This window comes from Myotis lucifugus, unplaced genomic scaffold (genome assembly GCF_000147115.1).
Source record: "Myotis lucifugus unplaced genomic scaffold, Myoluc2.0 scaffold_306, whole genome shotgun sequence".
In the NCBI taxonomy this organism is placed as follows: Eukaryota; Metazoa; Chordata; class Mammalia; order Chiroptera; family Vespertilionidae; genus Myotis; species Myotis lucifugus.
In genome coordinates this window covers 826,894-840,392 of record NW_005871354.1, presented here as the reverse complement: position 1 = coordinate 840,392, position 13,499 = coordinate 826,894, and the positions used below count along the sequence as shown (strand labels likewise).

Below are 13,499 nucleotides of genomic sequence, written 5' to 3'. Positions count from 1 at the left end.
ATGTTTCCCTCTCATCGATGTTTCTAGCTCTCTATCCCTCCCCTTCCTTTCTGTAAAAAAATCAATAAAATATATTTTTTTAAAATAAAAGTGCTCTCCACCCAAAAACGTTTTTGTGATATATAAGTTGTCAGAAGGCCTTTTAACAGCTTTATTGAGATAATTTACATATTACCAAATTTAAAGTAGATAATCCAGCATGCTCTTCCTCTCTCTTGAGCAATTTCCCTTCCTCCGGGCTCCTTCTCTCAGCATTTCTTTTTCTTAAACTCCAAGTGATCTTCTTTTGCCTCTGTGACTCCTTTGCTGTGCCCACACAGCCCAGCTGGCTTACCTTTTCTATTTCTGTGACTTTCTAAATAAACTTTCTCTTATAATTTAAAAAATAAGTGGATAATTCAAAGCTCTTTAATATATTCAGAATTCTGTAACCATCACCACAATCTAATTTTAGAATGTTTTCACCACCCCTCAAAAATAAAACACAAAAAAACCATATCCACTGGTAGTCACTCCTCATTCCCCCCAGCCTCTGGCAACCATTAATCTACCTACTTTTTGTTGCCCTGGATTTACTTATATTGGACATTTCATATAAAGGGAACCACATAATATATGATGTTTTGTGATGGGCTTCCTCCCCTTAGCATCATATTTTTAAAGTTCATCCATGTTTAAACATATATCAGTACGTCACAAAAATTTTCTTTTAATACTTACTTATCTAATGCCTCTGGGAAGTTTGTGGCTCCAATGATGATAACTCCTTCATTGGGTTTAAAACTATTTAAAAAAAAAAGTACTTTTTCACTAAAAATTAAAACAGCACACATATATAAATGCTCTACATAAAACTGTTTATCATTAATCTTAATAACAGCAAAGAAGCCGAAATCGGTTTGGCTCAGTGGATAGAGCGTCGGCCTGGGGACTGAAAGGTCCCAGGTTCGATTCCGGTCAAGGGCATGTACCTTGGTTGGGGCACATCCCAAGTGGGAGATGTGCAGGAGGCAGTTGATCGATGTTTCTCTCATCGATGTTTCTAACTCTCTATCTCTCTCCCTTCCTCTCTGTAAAATATCAATAAAATATATTTTAAAAAAAAATAACAGCAAAGAAAAAGGATTGGTATTTTTATGCCCCAAATGATATCTCTATTTTTTAAAAGAAACAAATATTAGCACAGTGTACTTCACTACAACTGCTAATATATAATCACCAAATCATCTGTGATTATATACCTGCACAATATTTGTTTTACTTAGGAAGAGATGACTTGACACAAGAAGCTTGGGCACCTGACTAAATTTTTGAAAAATTATTTTCAAGTTTACCAATTCAAATTATGTGCTCCTAAACTTCCTATTTGGTTCCAGAATGTGTTATAAGAAATATTTTTGCTTCTTTCCAAGCTACCCCACCTCTTGCTTTTTATACTAATGCAAGCTTTTAATCTGTCGAAACACTAAAATCTGGTCACAAATTGTGTAGGGACCAGCATACTCTCCCTTTATAGCTCCAAATAGTGTCAGCAGGAATCACTGCTTCCCTGTCATAATAAATTAAAAAAGTGCAACTCTCACCAACCTAAATGAGTTGATAAATTAACTACGCTATTAGAATTAGAAACAATGCAATCCTGAAAATAGCTTGTCTTGACCTTCTGCATGAAGGACTACTGTTGCCTACAAACATAAGATTTTTCTCTCTCTAGAATGTTACCAAATACAGTCCAAAGACAGAAGATTCAATTACCCATCCATTTCAGCAAGAAGTTGATTTATAGTCTGCCTTGAATATGGATGCATTGGAGATTCAATTCGCTTCCCACCAACAGAATCTAATTCATCGATGAATATAACACAAGGAGCATTCGCTTTTGCTTCCCCTAGGAAAACAGAAAAGATTCAAATTTTAATGAAAAATCATATAAATATTAAAAACCTGCAAAATTGTCAAAAGCCAAAAAAAGTATTAGGGAGAAAATACACCAAAACAGATTTTGTTGTGTTCTTTTTTTTTTTTCACTGATGAAGAACAATAGCCTCAGGGGACTCTTTTCCCCTCGCCATGTGGGAATCTGTACGGTAAGATTCTTTCCCCTTCCCCACGTGGCTAAAAAAAAAAAAAAAAAGAACAATAACCGCAGAAGGAAAAAAATAATTATACCATAAAGAATGATATATATTAAAAACAGCCGTAGCCCACATGACTAAGTGGTTAGAGCATCGGCCTATGTACCAGAGGATCAAGGGTTCGATTCCCAGTCAAGAGCATGTACCTGGGTTGCAGGTTCGAGCCCCAGCCCCAGTCAGGGTATGTGTGGGAGGCAACCACACATAGATGTTTCTTTCTCTCTTCTCTCTCCCCCTAACACTCCCTTTCACCCTCTCTAAAAATTGATGGAAAGCCCTAGCCAGTTTGGCTCAGTGACTAGAGTGTCGGCCTGTGGACCAAGGGGTTCTGGGTTCAATTCCGGTCAAGGGCACGTACCTCAGTTGCAGGCTCCTCCCTGGCCCAGCCCCTGGTCGGGGCACATGCAGGAGGCAACCAATCGATGTGTTTCTCTCACATCAGTATTTCTCTCTGTCTTCCACTCTCTCTAAAAATCAATGGAAAAATTTCCTGGAGTGAGGATTAAAAAATAATAATAATAAATAAAAATAAAAATCGATGGAAAGAATATCCTCCAGTGATGATCAACCAACAAACAAGTAAATAGAAACAACTGTGTATTCACTCATTCTTCCTACTTGTTTCAACTATATACAATCAGGTTTGAGGTTAATTGCATACTATAGAAATGAACTAAATAAAAAACAAAACAAAAAGACCCAGCTTTTCTGCAGCGCCCAACTACATCTAACACTTCCATTAGCTACTCTGACTGTATTTGGGGAAAAAATACAGTTCTGTTTTAGCTCACATATGAGATCCTCTGAAACCAGCCCGGCCAGCATGGCTCAGAAGTTGAGTATCAACCAATGTACTGGGAGGTCACAGTTTAATTCCTGGTCAGGGCACATGCCCAGGTTGCAGGCTCAATCTCCAGTAGGGGGTGTGCAGGAGGCAGCGGATCAATTCTCTCACATCATCTCTCTCTCTCCTCCCTTGCTCTCCGAAATCAATTTTAAAAAAAATTATTTTTTTTAATTCTCTGAAACCAGAACCCCCAAATAGCTTTGTTCAGCTGAATAACAATCTTAAGTAGAAAGAAAGGGTAAAAAAAAAAACCTCTTCCCCTGAAATTAAAAAAAAAATTAGTATTGTATAAAAGATACATTTAAACATACTAAAAAGATTTCTTATGCGGCTGGCTCCCACACCCACAAACATCTCATCAAATTCTGATCCAGAAGCATAATAAAAAGGAACATCAGCTTCTCCAGCTACAGCCCGGGCAAGAAGGGTTTTTCCTGTTCCTGGTGGTCCAACTAAAAGAATTCCTATTAAAAAAAAGTATACAAGAATAATTGAAATTAAAAACAAAAACAAATTCTGATATAAATCTTAAAAATGAATAATTAATTTATAATGTTGAGGTTACAAGCACATCAATGACTAATATTTTGAAGCATAGCAAAATATATTTCTCTATACTAATAATTCACTTCAGGATCTTCTCCATAACTCATTATCTTGTATCATCTAAATACTGTTTACATATCAGCCATAGACAGGACAAAATCTTGGGGGAAAGGAATATAAACTTATGACTAAGTAAATAAGATTCACATAAAACAGTTTAAGAGACTAAACAACAAATGTAATGCATGAACCTTGAACTGATGCACCTCCATAAAAAAGCACATCATTTAGGCCCGGCCAGCATGGTTCAGTGGTTGAGCATTGACCTATGAACCAGAAGGTCATGGCTCAATTCCTGGTCAGAGCACATGCCCAGGTTGTGGGCTCAATCCCCAGTGTGGGGCATGTAGGAGGCAGCCGATCAATGATTCTCTCTCATCATTGATGTTTATCTCTCTCTCTCTCTCTCTCTCTCCCTTTCTCTCTGAAATCAATAAAAAATGTGTGTATTTTTAAAAATTCTAGGGGCATCTGTTGAAAATTTGAAAAAATACTGGTGAGTTCATGATATTAAGAAAATAGTGTTTAGTTTTATTTGGTAGAATAAATTATTATTTTTATTTAGGACAATGTCCTTATTCTTACGTGATGCATAACAAAATATTTAGATGTAAACAAAGTAGGTAATGTCTACAGCTTTCTTTCTAATTTTTCTGTATGTTTGAAAATTTTCATAACAAGTTTTTCGATGTAGGATCATAGAACTTCCCTGGTTTACATAACTTTTCATTTTTCAGACATTTCAAAAAAGCACCAAATTTGTATTAATGCTATATATTAATATTAAAAATACTTTTTAAAAATATACTAATATTTTTCTATTGATTTCAGAGAGAAAGGGAAAGAGAGAGAGAAATAGAAACATCAGTGATGAGAGAGAATCATTGATCAGCTGCCTCCTGCATACCCCCTACTGGGGATCGAGCCCACAATCCAGGCATGTGCCCTTAACTGGACTCAAACCTGGGACCCTTCAGTCCACAGGCCCTTGCTCTATCTACTGAGCCAAACCAGCGAGGGCTAAAAAATTCCCTTTAAGAAAAACTCCAAAATATCCTGCAGACTATACTTGTATTTTCATGTTATTGTTGTTCCTAAATGGTTTAAATCATCCTCATATCAATTTCTGTAGAGTATATCTTGGTACCTGAGAATTTACCCACAAATTTATAAAATATTACTTTGATCAGAAAGAAAAATAATTTTTGTTTGTTTTAAACATGTTCCTTATGACGTTACAGTACTGATTTAATAAGTGAACTCTACATTAAGAAAGATTCATGCGCCCTAACTGGTTTGGCTTAGTGGATAGAGCGTCGGCCTGCGGAGTGAAGGGTCCCGGGTTCGGTTCCGGTTGGGGGCCTGTGCCTTGGTTGCGGGCGCATCCCCAGTGGGAGGTGTGCAGGAGGCAGCTGATCGATGTTTCTCTCTCATTGATGTTTCTAACTCTCTATCCCTCTCCCTTCCTCTCTGTAAAAAGTCAATAAAATATATTTTTTTAAAAAAAGAAAGATTCATGCATAAAAGAGAAAAAAAAGATTCATGCACATATTTTTAGATACTAGTGAACAGTTTCAGTAGAGATACTATAGAGTATAAAAACAAGCCTTATATAGTAGTGCCTCTTGAACTCACTAACTCCATTTCTAGCACTGGAATCTACAATAATTTACAGATACCAAATGAATAAATCTAGAATTTGTTTTAAGGAAATAATTAAGCATGTAAGCAAAGCCTTAATATATTAAGATCGTCACAACAGTGCTAGTTTAAATAGTAAAAGATAAGAAATAATTTAAAAGTTCAATATAAATGTTAAAGTATCTAGAAGGATACTTTTAAGTCATTACAATTCTGTACCTAAGTCCAATATTGGGCTTTTCCCTCACATCAACAAGCAATTTTGATAACAGCTGTTTATCCTACAATTCAATTCAATTCTTATACTACCTACCTGGAGAAAGCATTAGATTCCCACAAGTTAAGAACTCAGTACCATAACACTGTTCCCCCCCCTCCCTCTTGAGAGCTTTCCCAAAGGCAAGACCAGGTTATTTCCTATGCTTTTTAGCTGGTCAAAGGTTCTAATGTCTTCCTCCTTGGGTATTGTTAATTTGCTAGAGTAATTCACAGAACTCAGAGAAACATTTACTTAGTAGATTACTAGTTTATTATAGCATGTATACTTGGAGAAACTATATGGTGGGGCAAGCAAACCCCATCCTTCTGGGTTTCTATGGAGACCTCATTACATAGACATGATTAATTAAATCACTGGACATTAAACAGTGATTCAACCTCAAGCCCTTCTCACTCCCCAGAGGTGGGGAAATGGGTGGTGGTAGTGGGATTGTACTAAATGTTCCAACCTTCTAAGCACAGAATAAGTCCTCCTGGCAACCTGCCCCCATCTTCAGGTGTTTTCTAAAAGTTACCTCATTAACACAACAAAACACACCTTTATTTTAATATATATATTTATTGATTTCAGAAAGGAAGGGAGAGGAAAGAGAGATAGAAACATCAATGATGAGAGAGAATCACCGATCGGCTGCCCCTTGCACACCCCCTACCGGTGATCAAGCAACCTGGGCATGTGCCCTTGACTGGAATCGAACCTGGGTCCTTTCAGTCCACAGGTCGATGCTCTATCCATTGAGACAAACCAGGTAGGGTGAAAACATACTTTTAATTGCTCTCTTCACTATGAAATTCCAGGTTTTAAGAGCTCTGTATTAGTAACAGGGACTAAGACCAAATATGTTTTTTATTGTAAATCACAATATCACACAGTAATTAAAATTCATATTGAGCGTGGCCAGTATTGCTCAGTGGTTGAGCATCGACCCATGAATCAAGAGGTCCCTGGCTCAATTCCTGGTCAGGGCACATGACCAGGTTTTGGGCTTGATCCCCAGTGGGAGGCGTGCAGGAGACAGCCGATTAATGATGTTTCTCTCTCATCAATGTTTCTATCTATCCATTCCCCTTCTTCTCTCTCTAAAAACTCAATTAAATATATTTTTTTAAAATAAAAAATCATATTGAGTAATAACTGTGAGAAAACATCAGACAAAACCAAACTGAGAGTCATTCTACAAATTTATGTGTACTCTATACAATTTTGAAGATCATAAGAAAATCCACCCTTATCCCTGTTTAAAAAAAAAAAAAGCTGAGGAATTTTTTCAGATTAAAGAAAAAATAAATGTTATATGTGAACATGAATTGGGTCCTCAACCTGGGTTGGGAGTGCAATGAGGGAACTTAACTAAAAAGGTTATTATTGGGACAAATACTGAAATTTGAATTTGATAAATTTTAGATTATTGTTAAGTTTCCTGATTTTAATAACTGTACTGGAGTTATGTAAAGAAAATATCCTTATTCTTAAGAAATATATAATGAGCTACTTAGGAATAAAGAAGCATACATGATGTAATATTTAGAACTTCCTCTCAACTGTTCAAAAAATGCATGTATGTAAAGAAAGTGAATGAGCAAGTAACCCAAAATGTTGTGTATGGGTTGAGTAGTGTTCTTTGTCAGATTCTTGCAAACTGACTTAAAGTTTATATGATAAAATTTAAAATTATACAAAAAAGGTTTATAGAAAAGTATGTTCAGAATGAGCAGTTATTTATGAAATAGTAATTAAGAACTAAACTTTAACCAGTTAAATCTGATAATAATTAAGTTAGTAATACATTACACTATTTTTTTTTATCGCAAATCTGGTAAAGGGAAAATATCTTACCTTTCGGAAGTTTGCCTCCAAGCACAGTAAATTTTTGTGGATTTTTCAAGAATTCCACAACTTCCTGTAACTCTTGTTTAGCTTCCTCCACCTAAAATGACACAATTTACCAAACAATTTAAAATAAAGATTTGATTATCAAGGCCTGCTCCTTGGAAATTGGAAATTTAATTGGAATTTTTTTTTTGTTTCAGTAAAAGGAGTATACAAAAAATATCCCTTTATAAATATACAAAGAGTTTTTTCCTGGCCCTTACTGCCAATTATGCAAAGTCTCCTTATATATCTCAACAAAATACATTTTAAACTTCTTACATTTTTAAAAAATACTGCTTCCTCCAGTTAACAAAAACTATTATATTAAAAACTCTATTCAAATGTGTCAGTGGTATTTGATCAAGTTTAAAATCCAGAATTTTTTTTGGACCTGGTTATAAGCTTCAAGGGCAAATTATGTGGACTTACTATATTTTTTTAATGATAAGTATATTACTGTATGATATGTTACTAACAGTATATTGCCATGCTATATTAATGATAAGGAATCTGTGTTTAACTTAAAACATTAATTTGTGATTATGAGGCTGTCTTCATTATAAGGAATTTCTACTAGATTATAAATTATTCAGTTCCTCATAAACACCAAAGGGCATTAACTAGAATTGAGCTATGATGTAATGATTTACTTTTAATCTTTACTGTTGAAAGTATTCAATAGGTCCTCCTTTTTGTAATGATATTTTGTAAAGGGATATGGCCAAAAAAAGTTTAGAATATTTAATCCCCAAAATATTGTTTGCAGAACTGTCATTTTTAGCACGAATGAAGCCCAATCTCGCCAACAAAAATAGTAAGTAGAGCATTAGCTCAATTTTTAAAACTCTGATGTAAGATTACAAAAGCTGCCTATCAGAAATGGTGAGACATTTTCCTAGTTAGCATACTAGAAAAGTCACAAATGCAAATGATATCAAAAGTCACTACTGCCAGAATGATACCAAAAATTAGTGCAGAAGGCCAGATGTTAAACAACATAGGTGCCCTAGCCAATGTGGATCAAAGGTTGGAGCATCGGTCCACACACCAAAGCATCACAAGTTCGATTCCCAGTCAAGGGAATGTACCTGGGTTGCAGGTTCGATCCCCAGCCCAGGTCAGAGTGCCTTTGGGAAGCAACCAATGGATGTGTCTCTCTCACACTGATGTTTTTCTCTCTCTCTCCCTCTTTCTCCCCCTTCCAGCCCCCCTCTCTCTCATCAATAGCTCCATGAACAAATAATGAACATTAATTCTTTAGGTCCTTTATTCCCTCTTCCTCTAGCAAAAATTATTCTTTGTTCAAATACATGTATGGCTTTCCCCAACTTCTTCAAATCTTCACTTATGTGTCACCATCTCAGTTAATCATTCCCTGAACACCCCAATTAAAATTGTGACCTTTAGGCCCTAGCCGGTTTGGCTCAGTGAATAGAGTGTTGGCCTGGGGACTGAAGGGTCCTGGGTTTGATTCTGGTCAAGAGCACATTGCCCGGGTTGTGGCTCAATCCCCATCAGGGGGCGTGCAGGAGGAAGCCGATCAATGGTTCTCTCTCATCATTGATGTTTCTATCTCTCTCTCCCTCTCCTTCTTCTCTGAAATCAGTAAAAGAAAAAAAAAAGTCACCTTTAGAAATTTTGAAAATGGCAGCAGAATAGATGGAAGTTACACTCACCTCTTCCCAGGACCATATCAGAGTAGTGACTAAAGTACGGAACAATCAACTTGAATAATCATCTGTCCACTAGCTGAACAGAAGGCTTATAACTAAGAATTTACAGAGGAACCCGCATCGAAACAGGTAGGAAGGGCATGTGCGGTGGGTGAGAATACTTTGGGCTATTTTGGGTGAGAGTTCCCTTAGAGAAGCATCAGCCCCATGCCAGGTTACCTAGCCCAAAGCACTAGAGCCCACACGGTATGTGGCTGCGAAAATCAGCAGGATTCCACACACCATGGTGAGCAGTGGGAACGCTCTCTTAAAGGGTCAGTGCACAAACATGGCAATCACCTTGGTCTCTACCAGAGAACAGCTGCTGGGGGTGGACTGGAGTCATAAAGGGAAACAGAAAATCTGAACAGACCAATTAAACCAATGAAATCAAAGAAGTAATCGAAAAACTTCCAACACTCTCTTTGTGCATCTACTATGAGGATGAAGACCATTGTCAGCAATCTGACTGTTGACATTCCAGAAAATGTCCACATCACTCTGAAGAGACTGTGAAAAGCCCCAGAGGCACCCTGTGAGGAACTTCAACCATATCAATCTAGAATACAGTCTCCTTGGGAAGAAAAAGAAGAGGCTCCAGGCTGACAGATGGTGGAAAATAGAAAGGAACTGGCCACCATTCACACAATCTGCAGTCATGTACAGAATATGATCAAGGATATTACAATGGGCTTCCATTACAAGGTTGAGGTTTGTGTATGTTCACTTCTCCATCAATGTCGTTATTCAGGAGAATGGTTCTCTTATTGGAATCAGAAACTTCTTGGGCAAAAAATATATCCACAGGTTTCAGATGAGGTCAGGTGTTGCTTGTTCAGTAACTCAAGTCCAGAAAAATGAGTTAATTTTTAATAGACATGACAATGAATTTGTATCAAATTCAGCTGCTTTGATTCATCAAGTCACAACAGTTAAAAACAAGAATATCAGAAAATTTGGGATGATATCTATTTCTGAAAAAGGAACAGTTAAGCAGGCTGATGAATAAGACCTACGTTGTCCAGCTATAGAAACAGCAAGATGCCCAATCATTCTTCAGACTTATTTGTGACATTTTAAATATGCAAAAAAGCCATGTTTTGATTTGGAGGGAAAGAAAACTCTCCAAGAAAACAAACATTCTAGGGTTGACTGGTTAGAGCATCAAGCAGATATGCCAAAGTTGTAAGTTCAATCCTCAGTCAGGGCACATAGAAGAATCAACCAATGGCCCTAGCTGGTTGGCTCAGTGCTTGGAGGTCAGGCCTTAGACCAGCCGTGGGCAAACTACGGCCCGCCGGCCGGATCCGGCCCGTTTGAAATGAATAAAACTAAAAAAAAAAAAAAGACCGTACCCTTTTATGTAATGATGTTTACTTTGAATTTATATTAGTTCACACAAACACTCCATCCATGCTTTTGTTCCGGCCCTCCGGTCCAGTTTAAGAACCCATTGTGGCCCTCGAGTCAAAAAGTTTGCCCACCCCTGCCTTAGACTGAAGGGTCCTGGGTTCCATTCTTGTGAAGGGCGCATGTGGGAGGCAAGCAATAGATGTGTCTCTCTCACATCAATGTTTTTCCCTCTCTGTCTCTCTTCTTCCCTTCCACTCTCTCTAAAAATCAATAGAAAAATATCCTTGGGTGAGGATTAACAAAACAAAAATAAGAATCAACCAATGAATACATGAATAAGTGGAAAAACAAATCAATGTTTCTGTCTCTCTCTCCCTCTCTCTCCCTTCCTTCTCGCCACCCCCCCATCTCTCTCTCTCAACTCTCAAATCAATAAATTAAGAAAAAAAAAAGGTTCTTAACCAGATGTCTTCAAAGGTAAATTTTACTAAACATTCAAAGAAGAACTAACACCTATCCTCCTCAAACTATTCTAAAATTTTCAGGAGGAGGAAAGACTCTCATGCCATCTTATAAGGTCAGCATTATTCTGATTCCAAAACCGGAAAAAGACATTACAAAAAAATAAAGTGATAGGCCAATATCCCTGATGAACATAGATGCAGAAATCCTCAGCAAAATATTAGTAAACCAAATTCAGCAATACATAAAAAGATTATACATCATGATCAAGTGAGATTTATTCCTGGGGTGCAAGGTTCGTACAGTATCCCCACATCAATTAATGTGATACATCTCATAAATAAAATGGGTAAGAATCATAAGATCATATCCATAAATGCAGAATAAGTATATTGACAAAATCCAGAACCCATTTATAACAAAATCTATCAGAAAGGTAAGAATAGAGGGAACATGCCTCAACATAATAATATGACATACCCACAACTAACATCATATTCAACAGGGAAATACTGAGTGTTTGCTTTAAGATCAGTAACAAGAGAGGAGTGTCCACTTTCACCATTCTTACTCAACATAGCCACAGCAATCAAAAAGAAGAAATAAAAGGTATCTAAATTGGAAAGGAAGAAGTAAAAATGTCATTATTTGCAGATGGCATGATATTGTATATAGAGAACCCTAAAGATAAATGAATTCAGTAAAGCAGCAAGATACAAAGTAAGTATTCAGTAATTGGTTGCATTTTTTAAAAAGATATGCTTTTATTGATTTCAGGAAAGGAAGGGAGAGAGAGAGATAGAAAGAAATATCAATGATGAGAATCATAAATCGGCTGCCTCCTGCACTCCTCCTGCACAACCCAAGTATATGCGCTGGCTGGGAATCAAATGGTGACCTCCTGGTTCATAGGTCGATGCTCAACAACTGAGCTGGTTTGGTTCAGTGATTACAGCACCATCCTGAGCACTGAAGAGTCGCAGGTTCAATTCACAGTCAACGGCACATGCCTGAGTTGCAGATTTGATTCCTGGCTCCAGTTGGGCACATGTGGGAGGCAACCAATTGATGTGTCTCTCTCACATCTATGTTTTGCTCTCTCTCCCCCACCCCCTCCCCACTTCTTTCCTTCCACTTTCTCTAAAAACAATGGAAAAAATATCCTCAGGTGAGAATTTAAAAAAAAAAAAGAATAAAACAATCCCCCATTTAGAACTCCATAAAAAAAAAATACCTACAAATAAATTTAACCAAGGACGTAAAAGACCTGTATTTGGAAAATTATAAGATACTAAAGAAAGAATCTGCCCTGGTCTGTGTGGCTTAGGTGGTTGGAGTATTCTGCCCTGGACCAAAGGGTCGTGGAATTGATTCCCAGTCAGGATACATACCCAGGGTGCAGTTTTAATCTTCATTTGGGGTATGTATGGGAGGCAACCAATTGATGTTTTTCTCTCTCACAATAATGTTTCTCTCTCTCCCTTACCCTGTCTTAAAAAAATAAAAAAGAAATTAAAGAAAAAAAAGAAATTGAAGAAGAGACAATTAAATGGAAGCATATACCAGGCTCATGGATAGGAAAAATTAACATCAATAAAATGTCCAACTACCCAAAATAATCTATAGATTCAACACAATTCCTATCAGTGGCATATTTCACAGAACTAGAATACTCCAAAAATTTATATAGAACCACAAAAGACCCTGAACAGCCACAGCAATCTTAAGAAGAACAAAATTGGAGATATCACACTACCTGATATCAAATTATACAAGGCTACAGTAATCAAAACATCATGATAAAGACTTAAAAACAGGAGAAACCAAGATGGCGGCATAGGTAAACACCGGAAATTGCTGCCTCGCACAACCACTTCAAAAATACAAGTAAAAGACAAAACGGACATCATCCAGAACCACAGGAAGGCTGGCTGAGTGGAAATTCTACAACTAGAAGGAAAGAGAAAAAAGCACACTGAGACTCAGAGGAGGTGCGGAAGTAAAGTGCAGAGGTACGGAGGCGCAGGTGGAAAGGGCTGGCAACTGAAGACACAGTTGTCTTTTTCAATCGGGAGGGAGTCTCAAGCTACCGACTGCTCTGAACTCCAGTTCTGGGTGAGTCTCTGGGGACCCAGACTCATACAGGGAGAAACTGGACTGTCTCGCATTGGTCGGAACTTGAGGGCGGCTTTCTCTCAGAGGTGCTTGCAGTGATTACCGAGACACTGAGACGTGGGGCCTCTTAGGGTACAACTGAGGAGCAGCCATAGCTGCTTGCTCTGCCCTGTTGATCCCCTGAGACTCCGCCCCAACCAAGCTGTGCACAGAGGCTTTTGCATATGAAAGGCCTGGCCCTTTGCAATCTGAAAATTACCTAACAAACTGCAGCTGGGTCAGAGAGACCCAGAACATCCAAAAGAAGGCCCAAGGCCCCACAGAAGCTTGCATTGCTTCACAGCTGAGCCTCATCTGGGCACCTCCAAACCCCAAACAAAGAAGAAGAATCTGCAGATCTCTCCATAGCTCCTGCTGGGTAACCTCAGGCAGAGGCTAAATTAGCACCTCCTTAGAGATCCAAGTGCCAGTGTACC

At 37.7% G+C, this 13,499-nt stretch overlaps 1 protein-coding gene across 2 annotated transcripts in view; it reads right to left on the bottom strand.

Annotated features, from left to right (window-relative positions):
- Positions 1-13,499, bottom strand: part of YME1L1 (YME1 like 1 ATPase) — a 52,881-nt gene that overhangs the window by 9,133 nt on the left and 30,249 nt on the right. For both annotated transcript variants that reach the window (XM_023763882.1, XM_006100268.3), the window contains 4 exons: positions 7,346-7,436; positions 3,294-3,446; positions 1,756-1,888; positions 721-783 (listed from right to left, as the gene is read on the bottom strand). In XM_023763882.1, the coding sequence (XP_023619650.1) occupies positions 721-783; positions 1,756-1,888; positions 3,294-3,446; positions 7,346-7,436 (440 nt within the window). The remainder of the gene's footprint in view (positions 1-720; positions 784-1,755; positions 1,889-3,293; positions 3,447-7,345; positions 7,437-13,499) is intronic.